This window comes from Brassica napus, chromosome A1 (genome assembly GCF_020379485.1).
Source record: "Brassica napus cultivar Da-Ae chromosome A1, Da-Ae, whole genome shotgun sequence".
Lineage (NCBI taxonomy): Eukaryota > Viridiplantae > Streptophyta > Magnoliopsida > Brassicales > Brassicaceae > Brassica > Brassica napus.
In genome coordinates, this window is record NC_063434.1 from 23899059 (window position 1) to 23920586 (window position 21528).

Sequence of the window (21528 nt, forward strand, 5' to 3'; positions counted from 1 at the left end):
AAAAAAATCGAAGCTGACTCGAATTACTCGAATCCAAACTACAAATACCCGAACCCCATACAAAATGTAAAAATATCCAAACATGTTCTAAACTCCTATACCAAAATAACAAAAACTTGAAATAACCGACCCGAACCCGAAGTCCACCCCTGGTTGTAATATGTAAATGACTGATTAGTGAAAGAGACTACGACCCCAATTATATTCGTTTTGGGTGCACCGGACACCAATTATAAATAAATAAACAAATGACTGAAAACTGAAAGATTGATGTTGAGTAACAAACAGCCTTTATCTTTGAAGATGATGAAACATTAGTGTGAATCTTTAAGGTATCAAACTCATTTTTTACTCCAAAAATTGAAGAAAATAGAGTACAAAGTAAAAAATGCTCTAATCCTATTATATTTCTTATTCCATAACGATGTAAAAGATGAGTTTATTTCATAAATAGAGTAATCTATTTTTTGTTTGTTCATTACTCTATTATAATAGAATGAGAAATGGAATAGAATTGAAATATTTTTACTTTGTATTCTATTTTACATTGGATATGCACTTAATTTGAATATTCTTGCACAAACATCAATATTTAGAAATTTGTTGCCGACATTTTAAATTGTTACTCTAAGATTTTAACATAATTGTAAAACATATATAATCAATGATGATAAATAATATTAAACACAAATTTGAATATTTCGAATGACTGGCTTCAAGCCTCACAAAAACAAAACACGAAGTCCTAGGAGAGCCACAGTATCGAAGTTCAATTACAAAAGAGGTTTCTTCTTGATCAAGAAACGTTAGCCACAATCTCCATTACTAATATGTAGTACTATGCAACATAACTAAAGCAGAAGGCTACGGGTAGAGCATACAATTCAGTGGTCTACACCATAAAAAGATACTTGAGATCATCAACAGTCAGTCGAGTCGCAGAGCTTCCACCATGATCTTCACCATACGCAAATGCAACCATTCTCCTTTTCTCCTCCTGAAAAGATAATTTAGAAAAATGCAAAATGAAAAAGGGACATCAAATACAAAGCAAGAAAATACCTGAAGAAACAACATTCTATCCTCAACGGTGTCTTTTATAGTGACACGAGTTACACTAACAGGCCGAGTTTGTCCAATACGATGTGCACGCTGATGGATTCCACCAAAGATCCAAAAGAATAACATGACTTGCAGCTACCATATTCAGACCAAGGTTTCCAGCTTTTAGCGACATCAGTATCACCTCTACCTGTTTATAAAACATTCCATGTCTCAAAGAAATTTGACTTAGTAAAAGTAAAAAAAAAGTATTATAAAACTTACATCTGGATCATTGCTGAATTCTTCAACAGCCTTGTCTCTTGCTGCTAGACTCATTGTACCATCTAATCTTCTGAACTCTATGCCATTTTCGATAAAACACAGCTCAACCAAGTCAAGCATGCCATGTTAAGCTAGATGGGCTTCCAACCTAAAACCAATTGGTGCTAAGTGGAGTGGCCCATCCATCTTATATATTGCTAAAGATCCCTTCCAACATCCAATGTGGGACATTTATCCCTAATACGCCCCCTCGAGATGATGGCTCTTTGAGCGTCAATCTCGGAATGTTCGGGTAAGGATCGATGGGCCAACTTTGGACCAGATCGATGTGGATCGGGTTGGACTGCGTGGATCGGGCTCTGATACCATGTTAAGCTAGATGGGCTTCCAACCTAAAACCAATTGGTGCTAAGTGGAGTGGCCCATCCATCTTATATATTGCTAAAGATCCCTTCCAACATCCGATGTGGGACATTTATCCCTAATATGCCATTCCACTGAGAGAACACTAGCGTCTTTATTGGTTCCTGGCTAGGTGGCTCTACAACGGTAAAATTGTCACCTTCATGTGCTCTGGAAAGGATGTCTAAGACAGCTTTGATTTTCAATGAAGTAAACTCGCTTTTTTTGAAAAAATGATTTATCCTGCGAAGAAGAACTACAGCCTAAATCATTGGCAACGCTGTTTCTAAGAGCAGAATCAGAGGAAACATCATCACCACGCCCAAAGTATTCTCTGCATGACCGCACAGGGCAGATGTTCTCATCACCAGAGATATGTTCTGAAATGCATTGATAGCAAAATACATGGCCACACAGCGTAACAACAGGGTGTTCTGGTGGATCCTGCAGACAAAACAGGTAACAAAATATTAAGAGAACATGCTATTCCTAGCCCTCAATTACTCTGCCACTTACATTACAGATATTGCAGATGGCAGATGATGACTCTAAACGACTGAGCAGGTTGATTCGAGCCTCCTTAGAAAGTCTTTGAACTGCTTCTTCATATTCTTTTCCATAAGGATCTGAGGTAGATCGGTGAACAAGTTGTGGGTGGTCACAAGCTTGGCGTAGACGCAAAAGCATCAATAGAATATTGGTATAGTTTTGGTTCAACGTTCCTGCAGCAGCATAGGCCTTGCAGAATATATAAAATTTTGTCTTATCAGGTATAAAGTGCAACATCGATTTCAAACCAAAATATGAACTGATAAAAGAACCTTGAATCGTGATCGTGATTCCGCTTCAAGCTTCTTGTAGAAAGACAACTCCTCCACTGAAAACTCCACCTTGTTCAAATTAACTTTCTTTGGAGGTAGATTGATTAAGGGTTGTCCATCAAGCAATGCTCCTTCATATCAGAACATAAGATATTAAATAAGTGTCTAAGATAACACAGAACAATGTTAATCAGATTGTGATAGAGAGAGAACTTTTGGTACGACGCAGCATTACAGCCCTTAGAACAGCTTGAAGCTTCTTGTAACCATGTTTTTCATTTCTGCTAATTGGAGCCTTGATTCCAAGGTAAAATGACTTGTACACATCGTACGGATTATATCTAAGGAACCTGAAATAGCTATATAAATCATCAACTGTGTTTTGTATCGGAGCTCCAGACAAACACCACCTCCTTTTGGCTCTAAGAATGCAACATGCTCTTGCCACTTGTGTTCTATGATTCTTAATTGTCTGAGCTTCATCAAGTACTACTCTAAGCCACCCAACTCTTGATAGTGTACCCCCAAAAGAACCTCTATTCTTACTAGCACTCACAGAAACTTTATGTTTTACTGTTGGAGAAGCTGTGACTTTCATCGTTCTCATCCTCATCCACCAAGAACTGTTTGGGAACTTCATTGGTAACAATGGCGTAAGTTGTGATAACCACATCATATTTTGCTAATACACTAGGATCTTTGGTCCTATTACCACCATGGTAGACTAAAACAGAGAGTTTGGATTCATCAGAGACCTTCTCATCAAGTTCTCTTGCCCACTGCGTTACAACACTCGCGGGACAAACAACCAATGTACCAGCAGCTGGTCTCTTGTTGCTAGTAAGTTCCTGTCTCGCTTCTTCATCTTTGGCATTCTCCATATCTGAACTACCATCCTCATCATCACTCAGAAGAACCATGGTGTCACTATTGCTTGAAACCATGAGCTTTGGTGGTCTTGCATGACTTTCACTTTCATCATGCTTTGCATTTTCTGACTCATCATCATCAGCATCCAGGTCCAGTATTTCAGATTCTTGCTTGCTTGTGATCTCAGACTTTAATTGCGACTCATACTTTTGCTTCAGGATAAGAGCAATCATCGAGACTGTCTTACCAAGTCCCTGGAAAAATAGATATGGTAAATCACATAACAGAATCACAGATATTAACTAGGAAAAAAAGTTTTAATTATATGTGACCTGATCAGCTGCTAATATCCCTCCTGAACAGTCTAAACAAGTTGTTTCCTTTCGTAACATCCATGCCAATGCAATTTTCTAAAAAAGAAATAATATTTAGTATACAAACCAATTTCAAAAAGCCAATAAATGGTAACAAAAAAGCATATGATATTACCTGATGTCTCATAAGAGGAACTGAAAGAGTACCAGGAGGTAGATCAACTTCTGTCCTGGGTTGATTCAAATTCTGCAGGGTTAAAATTTTTACTCATATCAGTATTGAAATCATACCAAGAGAGAGCCAAAAAACTGTAAAGCTGGTACAAGGGACACAAACAAGACATGCAAGCACAAAAAAGAAGAGCCAAGTGTTCAAGTACCTGTAGTGCATCCTGATAGATCAGCCTCTCAGAATTCTTGTCTTCCCCAATTTCATTTCCAGTCATGTCCACTGGATCGCTTGGACCATGTAAAGGAGAAGCAGATGTTCCATGTGTCATAGAAGAAGGAGGGAGTATCCTAACCCCATTCCCACTAGGAGAAGCATGATTCGTACATCCAGCACTATCTTGACTATTACCCGCAGAGGAAGTAAAACTACTGCTCCCTGAGTTAAAAAAACAAGACAGGACCGGGGGTTGAATTACTCCATAAACCTAACCTCGCCAAGAATGGACAAAAAGATAATAGCAGAGAGTATACCACTAGTTTCTTTCCCAATGAGCTCGTCATCACTACCACTACCACTGCAGTTGCTGCTGCTGCTACTACTACTACCTGAACTAATTTGAATATCAGAATCCATCATGGGGTCTCCTCAAACTTGACTCGAGCTTCTAAGAAACTGAATTAGCCTGCGATGCAAGACATTGCTAGCATTATTCAACAAATGCAGCTAATCCATGAAACGTAACTCTTTTCACTGTAATAGGAAACAATTTCAACAGCCTAGAAAAACCCAAGGACACCAAATCAAGCAGAGTAACGAAAACAAAACGAGAAGTACCATGGAGGAAGCAGCAAGTTGGAGAAGAAGAGAGGAAGCCACTGTTCATAGGGTTTCTTCCTTTCTCAGTGAACCCAAGAATCTTTCATGACACGACGTAGCAGAAGACGGGAAATGTTTTTCTTTTACGCTTCGGTAAGAGTTGATTTCTCTATGGGATACATTTTTCTCTTTTTTGACACTTTAACACATAATGTGCTGGAAGCATACTTTTACGGTGTACTAGACATCTTTTTAACTCATATGCCCTTTGCTCAACGATGGAAAAGAGTGATATAATTGTTTTAGCTAAGCATCTGAAAAATTAATTTGTTATCTAGTTAGAAAAAGTAACTTACAGATGTACTAAAGTACGTGTATATAAGAAACTGTCCACCATTTTATTTTTTATTTTATGCTATCGTTGTTTCTTTTATTTCACTTTTGTTTTCTTTTACTCTTATCTCAAAAATTAAAATATATAAAATAAATATAATTAACATAATAAATTATACATAAGATTCTTTATCTTTCAACATCCATTTCATATATATATAAACATTTATATAAAAATGTGTGGACATGGATATATAAACATTTATATAAAAATGTGTGGACATGGACACGAACCTAAATTTTTTAAAAGCAGACGTTCTCGATCATAAAAAATAAATTTGTGGATAAAGAATGGTGGACAAAGATCTCAATAAATATGATAAATGTAGGATATATAATTTGTTGTATAGAACGAAGAATTCAAAAATTGTAAACATAATAATTTATTGTTGTGGACAGAGAGACGTGACTAAATCTGTGGACATGGACATGGATTAAATTTGTGGACATGGATGGAATCTGTTGATAAAAATTTGTAGACGAAAACATTTTCATTACTTAAGAGAAAGAACAAAGGTCTTGAGGCAACGACTCAAACCAAACTAAAGGACAAAATATGAAGGACAAACACCACTAGGTGTCAGCATCAACTCTCGAGCTTTATGACCTCTTAGACTCTCCTCAAGGATCCTGTCATGTAGCCAACAAAAACTTTCAGAAGTTATACGATTGGTAACATTGTTGGTAGGTGACACTGTCTGCAATTTCTTTGCCACACCACACATACATGATACCACAAACGAAACACAAAACACACAAACACAGTAAAATACAGTGACATAGAAACACAAAGACGATGACATATACAAAGACGAAACAACAACCGAACGTCAAATTAGACAAAACAAAAACAAAGAAATCAACCACACATGTTTCAATACCAAACAATACAGTACAATGATATCAACCAAAAGATAGTTCATATTTTCATGGAGAAAATGCACACAACACATCAAACAAACTAAACTCAAACCCGTTTTCCTCAATTTTTCAGAACATCAATTTCTCAGAACAAAAAATCACGAGTGAAGAAAACAAAAAAAAGAATCTTACCTCGATTTCGAGAAACAGAGACAATCAACGAACTCAGTCCACCTTTCGTTTGTCTCGAAATCTCAAATCCTTCTTGATTACCTCCCCACTTCTCAACTTCCTCATGATTTCATCTCAAACTTTTCGTTTATGGTTTGTGTTATTGAACGGAATTTCCAAAACAAAACAAAATAAAACAAATCAATTTGGGAGTGTATTTGAGGAGAGAACTTCGATAATTACGCGCCGTATATCAGATTAATGTTTACCTTTGCTATGGAGATTGGTTTCATCAGTAGGAACTAAGCTGAATCCAATCAAGACACATCACAATAAAGAGATTCGTCCAGAGGAGAACCACAGAGCCAGACTGTCGTACATATAAATTTTGGTGGAGGATTCTCGAGAGTTCCCAAGTCGTGTAGATGAGATTACACAATCAAACTCGCGGCGGACCTCTGGTTTCATGGTGTTCTATGGAGAAATTGAAGATGGAGAAGAAGAGGGTTCACAGAATTAGGGTTAGTAAACGAAGGGACCGTCAAATTAGAAAAAGTAAATCTGAATCTGAAAAAGTAAAGTTGGAGAGAGAATATAGGTTGGGTTTTGGGTAAACGACCTATTTCTACACCAGAAGTATCATATAGTAACTGTTACACACGATCTTTCAACCTCGTCTCAATTGCACATATGAAAACTTATCAAACCTATTTCCCCCCGATTCAAATGATCCAAACCCGAATCCACATAGCTTCGGTTATTCATTGATTTATTGGCTTGTAACAGGTAAATCAAACCAAAATACAAAATACAATTCGACCAGAGAGATCCGACTTTGTTCACCCGGTTTTGAAGCCATCTCGCGGATCTGTGTATCTCCCCACCTGCAAACAAACAGAACACATACAATAGTTGAAAACACATGAAAGATTTTCCAAATTTTTATGTTTTCTTCATAAATTACTATACCAACAACAGCTTGGCTTGGAAGAAACTCGATAATCCCATCGCTTGCAACAACAAAGAACACTCATCACTCTAGCTCCACGCGCTTTCACCCTCTCACATCCATCTTTCATAAAAGGCGTTTGATCGTAAGACAAATCCTCAACTAGAATCAAGTAACCTCGTTTAGAGAACAGAGTAAGCCATTTTAAAATTGAGAGAATAGAGTAAGCCATTTTAAAATTGATGATCCGAGAGGCTTCCGAACGACGATGGCGTCTTCTCCCTTGGCGTCTCTTTGTCCACGAGAACCTCCCAATATTTACACACACACACAAAAGAGGCTACGAGGACCTCTAGCTCTGTTAGAACAAGCAATCTCTAAGGAAAGAAAGTGAAGGGTATTCGTCAGATTCAACAATGGCATCAGACAATGTGTAGAGCTTTGCAGATTTCATATTGTTCAAAAGGAGGAAGACGAGATTCACAGCCACATACATAATTTTTGTCTTTCCAATAAAATAGAAGAATGATTTGGGGGAAACAAAAAGCTCAAAAATTTTTTCTGGGTTTTCTTTTTCTTTTGCTGTTGTTCGAATTCTTCTTCTTCTTCCTCAACATTATGTGACTTCAGTTTTCTGGGTAAACCTCGGTTAGTAGATCAGGTTATATATTTTTTGGTTTAGCACTTTTAATTGGGTCATTTTTGGTTTAGTTAGGTTATCTATTGATTAGATTACAAATAGATAAATAGTAAATCAATTTAAATCGGCTAGGTGTAGGTTTGGTTCCGACGAAATGTTTTATGTGGATTCGGGTTTCGATCTTTCAAATCGGGGGGAAATCAGTTTGATAAGTTTTCATGCATGCAATTAAGACGAGGTTGAAAGATCGTGTGTAACTGTTACTATATGATACTTCTGGTGTGGAAATATGTCGTTTACCCGTTGGTTTTTGAAAACTAAAAAATAAGAAACTGATCAATTGTTTTTTTTTTAAAGAAGGGAAAGTGACAGCTTAGTTAAGAAGGGTTGTGGTTAGGAGAGAGCGTAGTTAGATTGAGGACATATAGGACATTGCACAAAGAGAAAGTGTGCCTCCACCAGCAAGTGACCTATTATGTAATTTGAAAGACAAAAAGTGTCTTAAAGAGTAAAAAAATCCTTTGGTAATTATATTTCCATCATAAATATAGAAACAAAGGTAACAGTTTACAGCAGTGTTTTGAAACCCGACCCGGACCCGCGGTTGAACCGGTAAACCCGGTGACCTAGAAAAAATTCGGTTTGAGTTTTGTGAAAAACCCAATATTTAGAAACCCGCAAAAACTCACAAAAACTCACTAAAATCCGGAACCCGATACCGGTTGAACCACCGGTTGAACCAATAAATAATTTTTTTTTAGTTTTTAGATTATGTTTTATATTCTAAGTTTCCAATTAAGAAGTTAGGTGCTGACAAAAAAAGTTAGGTTTTCCTTTTTCATTTTTATATTGTGATTTTTAAATTTTGACGAAGATTTCACTATGCCACTTGAACAAAATGAAGTGAACGATGGTAGAAAGAAGACTTATTCTTGGGTTCACCCTCTAGGTTCACCAACCAATAGGATTATGTTATTTCAAATTTGATATCTTTTATAAAAGGAAACAAAATATTGTCAAGTTATATTATGTTTTTAAAATAAAAAGATAAAAAATAAAAATAGTAGTAATTACAAAAAAAAAATTTTTAAGTCTTCAGGAAAAAACTAAATCCTAATCCCTAAATCCAAAACCCTAAACCCTTGGGTAAACCATAAATCTTTGGATAAATCATAAACTCTAAATCAAAAACACTAAACACTAAAACACTCAAGGGTTTAGGATTTTAGTGTTTAGTGTTTAGTGTTTTTGATTTAAAATTTATGATTTATCCAAGGGTTTAGGGTTTACCCAAGGGTTTAGGGTTTCTGATTTAGGGTTTAGGGATTAGGATTTAGGGTTTAGTGTTTTACTGACGACGTTAACAATATTTTTTTTAAAAAATCTTTTTTTTGTAACTACTATTTTTTTTTACTTTTTTATTTTAAAAACATAAAATAACTTGACAATATTTTATTTCTTTTTTTAAAAGATATCAAATTTGAAATAACATAATCTTATTGGTTGGTGAACCCTAGGGGGTGAACCCAAGAATAACTCTAGAAAGAACCAAAATTAGTTTATGTGATTTGGTGTTAGTTAATTTCCGTTATTGACAATTTATTACAATGATCTTTAACTTTTAGTTTATTTTGAATTTGAAGTTTAGTTTATTATTCACATTAGACATTTAAATATTTATATCTTGATTTTTTCAGATGTCATAACTTTTATTTTGTTACATAAAATTTTAAATAGTCTCAACAATTTTTTGATATTTTATGTCAAATGAAAATAAAAATATAAAAACTAAAGTAAAGTGTTTTCTAAATACTTTTTAAACATAAAATATATACATATCCAAACTATTATTTTATGTTTTAGAAAACATTTAAAAAATATTAAACTTTAGTTTTTATGTATTTATTTTCATAGATAATATATTATTATATAAAAAATAAATTCATTTTTTTAACCTGCGGTTCATCCGCGGTCGACCCAATAACCCAGCAACCCGATAAGTCGTCCGGTTCAGTATCCGGGTTGGGTTTAAAAACATTGGTTTACAGTGTTACAAGAAAAAAAGGTAAAAGCTTACATTTGCTCGGCCCACGATTACGTCTCTTGGCCCATCTAACCATTTCCAAATTCCAACTCACTTTTAAAGACATACATTAGAGAAAAACTATACTTTCTACAAAGACTGTTTAAAATAAATAAAGAGAAATTTGATTCAAATACTATAAGTTGGTTAAAACTTTTCAAAATACGTTTAATCAAAAATAGTTTAACATTTAGATTTAAGGTTTAGTGATTACTGCTAATGTATTAGTATTTAATGGATGAGATTGGTTTTATAAACGATTTAAGATATTTATAAAAATAATTAATTTTTAAAAGTAAATTTAAAAAATAGTAGAAAGTTTTGGTAAAATTAAAATTATCCTCAAATAAAATACATTAAGAATAGTTTTAGATTTTAGATGTATTTGGCCATTGTCCCAACATTTTTACTGATTTATATTAGAAAATTTACAAAATAAATATATAAAATATATTTTAACCTTTTTTATATAAAATAACATTTATTTATTCACACTGCCAATTCTGTTTAAAAAAAATTAGAGATTGTTTGAATAGCTTTTTTTTGCTGTTGTCCCAACCTTTTTACTGATTTATATTAGAAAAGTTACAAAATAAATATGTAAAATATATGTTAATCTGTTTTCTATAAAATATTTTTTTTTATTCACACTGCCAATTCTATTTAAAATTAAAAAATGAGATTATTTGAATAGATTTTCTTTTTGCTGTAAAAACAAATAAAATAATAGTAATGAGTTAAAGATACTGGTATTAAAAGAAAAAAAAAAGTAAAAACAAAACTTCTTTTTTCTTAATGGATGCCTTTGAGAGAAATCCTAAACTGAGAAAATAAACAACACAAACATTCTTCCTTATGATTTTGTTCATAAAAGCCTAAACTGAAATTTTGGGAGGGAAATACAAATAATAATAAATTTAAACCGAGTCCCTCCGCTGAACCGCTGCAATCTGCGCTGCGTGTATAGAGCCAGTGCTTTATTGCGTGCTGCTGCTTCTTTTCTTAGCCGACTGTTAAACCAAATCCAAACTTGTAGTCTTTCTTCTTATGGTCAACCTGTGAGAAAAAAAAACCCTATCAAGGAGTTTTCAAACAAGAATCTTCGGTTCAAGTCTCAGTACATGAACGAACAAGGCACAACATTATGTTACCTCTGCAGACAGAAGAAAATTAAGTCCCATACTCAACCTTTCTTCCAGGAGAGCTGATGTAACTCCGTTGGAATCAATCTTCCCCCTCACACGAGACTGAAACAACACCACACAGATTATAAGAATCAATGCGCATGTTTTATTGCTTGTTTTTCAGTTCCATTACAATCTAGAAATTTACCTGTCTGAGAATGTAGTCATACCCAACACTAGCTACAACATCTCTTGAAAAGTAGTTGTACACAAAATCGGTGGCGAGTGAAACCTGATCATTAAGGTTAAAAATGAAGGTTGTCTTGTTTTATCTCTACACTCTTGTAAAAAGGGTTATAACTTATAAGATGAGCTCAATGATAAAAGGTAGTTGTACCTTCTCGGAAATCTTCTGAACATAGTTCATAACTACATTACCAGTGCTAGCAACTTGCGCAGAGGCGACCTGTTGGTAAAGAATAGTTGTTAGTATGATAGGTACTACACAAACTGTTTAGAGTGTTGTTCCAATACAGCTTGAAAACGAGTAGTGATGAATTAACAGAGAAGATGAATTACCATCTGATCAGTTTCGTATCTTGCAGCGTAACCTATACCCGACTTCCTTGGCACACCAGCCCAGAAAACTTCCCCACCCAATGATAGACGGGGTGTCACACTCTGTTCAAAAATTTATTAATATACAATGAGAACAACGAATAAATAAACAAAAAGACAACTTTTCTTATAACCATAAAACTAAGCATGACAAAACAAAGATGATTAGAACGAGTTATGGTTCATCTCTCATCACTACGTTACTGCAAGAGAGCATAAGTGCAAATAGGTCTGGGCAAAATAACCGGAACCGAAGAACCGAACCGGAACCGAACCGAAATACCGAAACCGGAACCGGACCAATACCCTCAAATACCCGAACGGTTCCTATATTTTTATATCCGAAATAACCGAACCGAACCAAGAACCGAACGGGTACCCGAATATATAAAAATATTAATTATATATACATATAACATCACTAAATATATATTTTTAATTTAAAATTCTATTAAAAGTATCTGAAAATAGTTGAGGATAACTAAGTTATTATAAAGTATCCAAACTACCCGAAAGTATCCAAAACTATCCGAATAGTTTTATCCGAAATATCCAAAGTAATCCGAAATATCCAAATTTTTTATCTAAATCATCCTAATTATTTGATATTTTACCCTAAATAACCGATATTTTATCCAAATTATCCGAACTATCCGAACCGGATCCAAATGAGAACCGAACTTTTTCCAGATATTTTTGGTTCCTACATTTACTATCCTAACCGAACCGAACCCGAAACTATCCGAACCGAACCAAAAATAGGTCGAGTACTAAATGGATCCTCTAACCCCTATCCGAACTACGATACCCGAAATGCCCAGGCCTAAGTGCAAAGATGTCTAACCCTTTTCCTATCTACTATTTGACTTCATGAGGAAAAAATTGCAAGGGGGACAATAGTCAACTTTACCTGAATATAGGTTGCTCCAACTAGAGCACTGTTCCCAAGTTGAAGTTGGGCTCTGTAGTCTTTTCCCTACACAAACATGAGATGAAGAAACTCAAGACGAACCAAACGGATAAAAAATTTCAAACAGAAAGAAGTTCCTCACCATGTAGTCAAAGTTGAAGACCGCATGTGACATATGTGGCTCACCTGTCAGCTGGAAAAAAAGAAAAAAAAAGGATGATAAATACAATATTCCAGATACACCATAGAACAAACACATTCACCAGTTGCAGCACTTACTTGAGCATTGGCCTTTAAGATCAACTTATCACTTAAATCAGCTTTCAGTCTTGCATTGAGTCTACCATCAGTCATAACCCTTCCAACAAGCATCAACTGCATATTAATATTTGTCATTCTCATATCTTCTTGTTACCCATAAGTTATAAATCACCAAAAATGCTACCTTTGGGTCAAAGTAATTGGCACCAAACTCATAATGGGCTGTTGGAATTTTGATGGTTGTGTCAGGTGACTGAGAAGGAACTTCGGTTGGCCCCATCATTACACTATATTTCAATAATAAAAAAAGGATAACAGACTTAATCATAAACGCAAGTGATTACAAGTAAAACTGTAAACATAATGTAACTAACCTGTGGCTGAGAGAAAACCTTTGATTCAACCCTTTGGAAAAGTCAAAACGTAAACCCTCAAAAGTTTCAGACTTTAAAGACACTGCAAAGAAATAATCCAAACCAATTGAAACATAAATCAAAATGATTCACCAAAACAGTAAAGAAACCATAAGGAGAGACTTGTAATCTCTACAAAACACAAGTGAAATCTCTAAGAAGTGGATATGAGATACTGAACTGTAAGCTTCACGGTGGAGTTCGTCATAAGGAACAGGGCACGGGAGATTCGAGTAATCAACTTTCTCATCGGCTTTAGGAGGCTTTCCGTCGATTTGTGCCGTCACGAGAGGTGGGAAGAGATCCGCCATCGCCGTCGCCGCTACCGCCTTTTCAAAATCGTCGACGGTGGAAAAGGAAGGGTCTTCTATTTGGGGGCGAGGGTTTTGTAAATTGTCACTGTTTGATTCTTTACTCGTTTCGGTCTTGTTCTTAAACCGGGTTTCGGACCGTTCTTTCTCCGGTTTCTTACCTTATTCGTGTAAGAACCATTTAATTAGGCACTCATCTATACTATTATTTATAAAGTAATTTAGCTTATTTGTCATAATTTCCATGATTTTATGTAATTTTGCTTATTTGTCATATTTACCTTGATTTTAGTCAATTTGACTTATTTATCATGTTTTTATTAGGTGTTAGCTTAGTCTTTGATTTATTAATAATTTTAAACTAAATAACTAATTTATTAATTTAAAAAATATCAGTAATGAATTTTATATATAATTAAACACGAATTTTGATTTAATAATATTTAAATATATATGTTATATTAAATTATTATTTTCTTATTTGTCATATTTTGTAATGTTTTAACTTTTAAGCTTTTACATAGGTCATTGATTTATTATTAGTTTTTAACTCAATATTTATTAATGTTCACAAACTCCGTAATGAATTTTATATATAATAAAACACAAATTTTATTTTAATAATATTAAATTTATATGTTATATTACATAATTAATTATAAACTAATATAAGAAATGGTGAAACTATATTTTAAAATTAAGAGAATTCTTATATATATATATATATATTGTGTTGCTATCTGAAAACAATATTTTTTATTATAAAGTTAAAAAAATAAGATATAAAACAATTTATAATTAAATATTAGTCAAAAAAGATATTTATATAAAGATATTTTCTAAACTATTTCTAATATATAAGTTTTTTAAAAAACTTTTAACACAATAATAAGAACATAGTTTGATGAACGTTTTATTGACATATATAAATAATTTGATGTTTGATTTAACTATTAAAAATCATAAATAATAACTGTGGCTGAGTTCAAAAGAAATAAAATTTCTTTTACTTTAAACCAGTTTAAGTTTAATCCGTAAAACACTATAGTTTCAGTTGGTGACCACAAGAATAATGAGAAAAATAAACAAAATAAAAAATAAAATTTCATTTGAAGAATTGAAAAAATAGAAAAAATAAGAATTTTTGTTCAATTTGTTCCTTATCAAAATTGCATATGAAAAAATTCATTCCTGCATGAGGAATTTAAAAGATAAAGTGGGATCTACTTTTCAATAATATGATTAAAATTTCAACACAACATGTATTAGGGGTGGGCGTTCGGGTACCCGTTCGGATTCGGGTCGGGTATTTCAGATTTTCGGGTATTTCGGTATAGAGGTGTAGAACCCGTTCGGGTATTTCTGTATTTCGGGTCGGGTTCGGGTATTTTTAGTTCGGATTCGGTTATTTCGGATCGGGTTCGGATATTTAGATTTTGAAAAAAAAATTAAAATTTTTATTTCTCAAATTTCTTGTATTTAAAAATATAACTTTGAGTTAACTAAGTTTTTATTTTTATTTATTTTATTTTTTTTGACAGCAAAAAAAAACATTCACAGACTCATATCGACTCTGTAAACCAAGGTGGTAACTCTGAATCCATATGTACGACGAAAGACGGTTGTTGCCGAGCACTACGTGCCAAACTATCCGCCCTTATGTTCTCCGCCCTAGGTACATGAACAATATCTGAGTTGACGAAACTTCTTCTCAAAAGCTTAATATCTTCCAGGTAACTTTCAAATGCTGGCCATTCTTCTGGTTCCGAAACCATCTTCACCAATTGAGAACAATCCGTTGCAAACGTAACCTGAAACTGTCTTAAATTTCTCATGCATTCCATTGCCCAAATTAATGCCTCCATCTCCGAATAAAGCGGTGAAATACATGCCCTTACATTCCTTGCCCCTAGTAAACCATCATACCCTGGTAATGTACTGAGCCAACCTTGCCCTGAAAATAGATCCTTATCTTTCCATGAACCATCTGTGAAGCACCATCTCCGAACTAAGAAGAGATTGGATACCCGAATTAATGCCTCCATCTCCGAACTAAGTTTTTATTTATAATAGATTGAAGGGTTAATAGATTTGGACATAACATTTTAAAACTAAAAAGGCATTAATTTAGTTATTTTTTTAAAAAATTTTAGATGTAACTTTTTGTTAATTTTTGAAATAAAACACTTGACATGCATTTTTTAAGTGAGTAGCAAATCATTTTTTTCCGTAATTGTATGTACATCATATGAACTTAAAGTATGTGTAGTATCAATATAAATATTTTATATAAAATAAGAGATGTAAAATAGAAATATAAGGCTAATTATACATATGTTCGGTTATCTTCGGATATCTATTCGGGTTCGGGTATTACCCGTTCGGGTTCGGGTATCCAATCTCTTCTTATTCAATACCCGTTCGGGTATTTTGCTACTTCGGTTCGGATTTCGGTTCGGGTTTTTCGGATCGGGTTCGGGTGCCACTTCGGATATCGGGTAAAGTGCCCACCCCTAACATGTATAAATTTTGAGGAACAAATAATTCACCATAATTTTTTACCTTCAACATGTTCACTAATTAAGAGTTTTATTATGCTGATTTTTGAATTAATAAAACATAAAATAAGAAGTATTCGTAAGATGATTATGCCCGCAACACCTAGTTTAAAGTGAGACTGCTGTACATTTTTAAATTTTGTAGTTTTCGAATCTGAAAAGTGACGTTACTGTATATATCAGAGAAAAGTGAACTGCTGTACATTCTCAAACTTTCTAGTTTTAGAATGTGAAAATATCTGTATGAAAGTTAATGTATGTATCAAAGAAAAGTGACAGCATTTTACTGATGTGCGCTTTTAAGCTTACTAGTTTTAGAATGCGAAAATATTTGTATATGGACTTTACTGTACACATAGAAACACTAAAAAACAATCATAAATCTTTTGAGAAAGAAAAGCAAACAAAACTTCTCTTCTAACACTTCATTTTTCTTCATCATTCCACATGGAAACAAGGCAGAGAGTCTTTTGATTTGGACCATATCTTTGGTGATATCAAAGATGGTTACAACTTGAGGTTATAGGGAGAAAACTTGTTTTTCTCAAATTTTAGCGAAAAAACTTGTTTCTGTTATAAACCAGTTAAAAATATGTGGCTTATATTAAAAGTAGAGTGGACAGCGATGGGGAGAGAGAGATGTAATATAAGTTTATTGTGTTTTGGGTTTTTTTGTTTCTAAAAGGAAACAACGAGAGAGAGAGTTTTGTAAGAGAGAAAGTAGCTTTTTCACTTCAGATGTTCAATTAATAAACAAGAGGATACATGCATATTTATAGTGATAGAGAAATATTAAAATATAACATCAGTCGGTCATAAATATCAGTCAAAGACCGACTTTGACTAATAAGACAAAAGAAGAAAATATACTTTATCTTCTAAATAGATAATCATAAACATTATCTTTAACACTCCCCCTTGATTATCTATTTTGTATTACGTAATGACTCGTTAAAAACCTAGTCATGGAAAAATCCATTGGGACAAAAACCATGACAAAGGAAAAAGAGTACACTGCCGTAATCTCCCTCTGCGAATAGTGGACATAGCTTTCTCGTCACAGGTCACGCAAATGCCGCATTCCGATACCGTAGACGTGTTTTCGGAATGTTGTAGTCGGAAAAACTTTGGTGAACAAGTCAGCTGGATTTTCGCATGACTGTACATACTCGATGTCCACTTCTTTATTTTTCTCGAGTTCCCGTATGTACGAGAAAAATCTTGGAGGGATATGCTTTGTTCTGTCACTCTTGATATAGCCTTCTTTAAGTTGAGCAACACAAGCCGAATTGTCTTCAAATATTTTCGTCGGCTCTTTCTCGTTGACTATTCCGCTTGATTCTTGTACGTGGTGACTCATTGACCGAAGCCACACACATTCTCGACATGCTTCGTGAAGCGCAATAGTTTCTGCATAATTTGAAGATGTCGCAACCAAAGTTTGTTTCTGGGACCGCCAAGAGATCGCGGTTCCACCAATTGTAAACACATAGTCGGTTTGCGATCGGGCCTTATGAGGATCTGATAAGTATCCTGCATCTGCAAAACCAACTATACCAAACTCAGGTTTTCTAAAATACATTAACCCTAAATCAACTGTACCTTGAAGGTAACAGAATAAATGTTTTATTCCGTCCCAATGCCTACGAGTAGGAGCAGAACTATATCTCGCCAGTAGATTAGTAGCAAAAGCTATATCTGGTCTGGTATAGTTTGCAAGATATAACAGCCCACCGATAGCACTCATATAAGGTACTTCTGGACCTAATATCTTCTCGCTATCTTCGCAGGGCCTAAAAGGATCACTCTCAACATTGAGAGATCTACCAATCATTGGAGTACTCAAAGGAGTCGCTTTGTCCATACGAAAGCGTTTCAATAATCTTTTCGTATAGTTTGATTGATGCACAAATATTCCTTCTCGGAAATGCTCTATCTAGAGCCCAAGACAGAACTTTTTCTTGCCGAGATCATTCATTTCGAACTCCTCTTTCATATGAGTTCGAGCATCATTAACCTCCTTTTGAGTTCCAATTATGTTCAGGTCATCTACATATACAGCAATGATCACAAAGCCAGATGACGATTTCTTTATAAAAACGCATGGACATATCGCATTATTCACATATCCTTTACTCAAAAGATATTCACTTAAGCGATTGTACCACATGCGTCCGGATTGCTTTAATCCGTAAAGTGATCGTTGTAACTTGACCGAACAAATCTCCCTGGATTTTTCTTTCAATGCTTCAGGCATTTTCAATCCCTCAGGGAGCTTCATATATATATCGTTATCCAACGATCCATACAAATGTGCAGTCACAACGTCCATGAGATGTATTTCAAGACTTTTAGACGCCGTTAGGCTCATCAAAAATCTAAACGTAATTGCATCCATTACCGGGGAATACGTTTCCTCAAAATCAATTCCCGGTCTCTGAGAAAAATCTTGGGCAACTAATCGGGTTTTATATCGTGTTACTTCATTTTTCTCATTTACTTTTCTCACGAATACCCACTTATACCCAACAGGATTTGTATTCTCAGGCGTTATGACTATGTCCAAAGACATTTCTTTTATTCAGGGAGTGTAATTCAATTTGAATGGCCTTCTTCCACTCCTCCCAATCATGTCTTTTCTGATATTCCAAAATAGACCTTGGATCGGGATCATCATTTTCATGATCGATCTCTTTGGACACAGAAAAGGAGAACATTCCATCAACATCTTTTATCTTATTTCTGATCCATATCTTTTCATCTCGGGCGTAGTTGATGGAAATCTCATACTTTTCTGTTCCCTTTTCGTCATCTGGACCATCTTTATCTATGCCTTCTTTCAGACTTTTTTCAGTATCAGGTTCTTCTAGAACCTTTTCATTTATGTCTTCTTTCAGACATCTTTCAATATCAGGTTCTTCTAGAACCTTACTTTGTTCATCCAATTTCTTTTTCTTTCGGGGATTATTATCTTTAGAACCCGCTGGCCTCCCCCTCTTTAAATGAACCCTAGGTTCATTTATTTTATTTTCATCAGTTTGTTCTTTAGGAACATTAACTCTTGATGGAACATTTTCAGCGGGTATACATGACTTCGTCATCCTTCTTGTATCTGTGAACGCATCTGGTAACTGGTTTGCCAATTATGCAAATGCACAATTTTCTGAACTTCCAACTCTCTTTGATTCGTAGGGGGATCAAGGTGTAACAACGATGGTGTACACCATGTAATCTCTTGAGGAATTTTACCAATTCCTCCCCCTAACGCTGGAAATTCATCCTCATTAAAATGGCAATCGGCAAATCGTGTCGTAAACATATCACCAGTTACTGGTTCCAGATATCTTATTATACTTGGTGACGTATAACCCACATATATTCCCAATCTCCTTTGTGGGCCCATTTTTGTTCTTTGTGGCGGAGCTATCGGAACATAAACCGCACACCCAAAGACACGGAGATGAGATACATCTGGCTCTTGCCCAGATGCCAATTGTAAAGGGGAGTACTTATGATATGCACTCGGTCTTAGCCGAACCAGTGCAGCCGCATGCAATATAGCATGACCCCATACAGAAATTGGGAGCTTTGTTCTCAAGACTAACGGTCTTGCAATCAACTGCAACCGTTTTATCAATGACTCGGCCATGCCATTTTGTGTATGCACATGGGGAACTGGATGCTCCACATCAATTCCCATTGACATACAATAATCATCAAAGGCTTGCGATGTAAACTCACCAGCATTATCAAGCCTTACTCTCTTAATGACATACTCTGAGAATTGCGTTCTTAGCTTTATTATATGGGCAATGAACTTTGCGAAAGCCGTATTTCGTATCGTCAAAAGAGACACACTTGACCATCTACTAGATGCGTCAATCAATACCATGAAATACTTAAACGGCCCGCACGGTGGGTGGATCGGCCCACATATATCACCATGTATTCTTTCTAAAAACATTGGTGATTTATTGCCTATTTTTGCTGGTGATGGCCGAGTTATAAGCTTTCCTTGAGAACATGCATTACATGTAAACTCGCCCGTTTGTAAAATTTTTCCGTTTTTCAACGGATGGCCATTCGAATTTTGCACTATCTTTCTCATCATGACTGAACTAGGATGTCCTAGCCTTTCATGCCATATTTTAAATGTATCAGTAAACTTCATGTTTACCACAGCATAGGACTCAGTCATGGTTATTTTCGTACAATATAGTCCAGAGGATAACATTCTTAACTCTTCCAATATTTGTTTCCTCTCGGACTTAATGCAAAGAAATTTAATGCCATCTTTACTCAAAGTCTTAATATGATATCCATTTCTTCGGATATCCTTAAAACTTAACAAGTTTCTATGAAACTTGGGAGAATACAATGCATTACTTATTTCAAATATCGTTCCCCCTGGCATTGAAAATTTCGCTCTTCCTGAGCCCATAATAATCTTTGCATTACCAGATATTGTACTTACGCTTCCAGCGTAATCTCTTATTTTGAGACTGGAGAAATATTTATCATCTTTAATTATCGTGTGCGTTGACGCACTATCTGCCAAACAAAAATCTCCATCCATAGTCTCAAAGTTTGGCATTATTTCTGAATTTAAAATATTCATAAAACATATATTATTAAACATCAAACAAACATAACATATATCTTACAACAAAACATATAGATATTATAATACAGTCTACTTATATCACATCGATTTATATCACTCATCGATATTCTCTGGTTCAACCAGAAAGTCTGATACGTCGAGATGAGTATCATCGTTTAAACCATGAAAGGATGGCCCAGGTTCATCAGAGATGAAGTTAGTTTCACCTCTTCCTTTCTCTTTTCCCTTTTGGGATTCTCTATACAGATCGGCTAAATGTTTTGATGTACGACAGGTACGTACCCAATGACCTTTCATGCCGCATCTGTAGCAAACTTTTTCCGTTTGCCTTTTATCATCCTGGCCTTTTTCATTCCTTTCATTTTCGTGGAAGTCTTTATTATTTCTTTCATCATAGGGACGGAATCTTCTTCCTCGTCCTCTTCCACGACCATGATAACGGTTTCCACCACGTCCACGACCTCGTCCTCTCCTATTATCATAACTGGATGATGCAACATTCGCTTCAGGGAATGGAGCAGATCCAGTGGGACGAGCTTGATGGTTTAAAGTAACGAGTTGATTATTCTGCTCTGCTACAAGGAGGACTTGCATCAACTCCGAGTAACCGGTATATCCACTCACTCGGTATTGTTGTTGCAGGATTACATTTTCAGGATGGAACGTGGAGAGAGTTTTCTCGATCATATCATAATCACTTATTTTCTCTCCACATAACATCATCCTCGAAGTAATTCCGAGCATCGCGGAATTAAACTCACTAACACTTTTGTAACCTGGAACCGGAGATGGATCCACTCGTGTTTAGCTTTCGGTAAGATCACATATTTCTGGTGATCGAACCTCTCTTTTAAAGATTTCCAGAGGTCACAAGGATCCTCTTTCGTAATA

The 21528-nt window shown here is 35.0% G+C and overlaps 2 protein-coding genes across 3 annotated transcripts; both read right to left on the reverse strand.

Moving 5' to 3' along the window:
- Positions 1-641: 641 nt before the first annotated feature.
- Positions 642-8649, reverse strand: LOC106379608 (helicase-like transcription factor CHR27). The gene is given in 15 exon segments (XM_048737842.1): positions 642-997; positions 1063-1153; positions 1155-1252; positions 1327-1451; positions 1820-1946; positions 1948-2172; positions 2245-2466; positions 2550-2680; positions 2763-3121; positions 3123-3673; positions 3752-3829; positions 3909-3980; positions 4114-4340; positions 4436-4587; positions 4740-8649. Coding segments are annotated over 14 exon segments (2517 nt in total). The 5' UTR covers positions 4542-4587; positions 4740-8649; the 3' UTR covers positions 642-892.
- Positions 8650-10586: 1937 nt separating this feature from the next.
- On the reverse strand, positions 10587-13958 carry LOC106346226 (mitochondrial import receptor subunit TOM40-1-like). 2 transcript variants are annotated; one of them, XM_022720749.2, is made up of 11 exons: positions 13326-13958; positions 13106-13187; positions 12916-13018; positions 12750-12845; positions 12613-12663; positions 12471-12536; positions 11522-11623; positions 11340-11408; positions 11151-11234; positions 10970-11065; positions 10587-10892 (listed from the first exon to the last, which is right to left on the reverse strand). In XM_022720749.2, the coding sequence occupies exons 1-11, from the start codon at positions 13453-13455 to the stop codon at positions 10821-10823; spliced, it is 951 nt and encodes a 316-aa protein (XP_022576470.2). In that variant the 5' UTR covers positions 13456-13958; the 3' UTR covers positions 10587-10820. The 2 variants fall into 2 exon arrangements, with proteins under 2 accessions (XP_022576470.2, XP_013640948.2); XM_013785494.3 differs by having other exon boundaries at positions 10587-10874; positions 13326-13849.
- Between the last annotated feature and the right edge of the window lie 7570 nt (positions 13959-21528).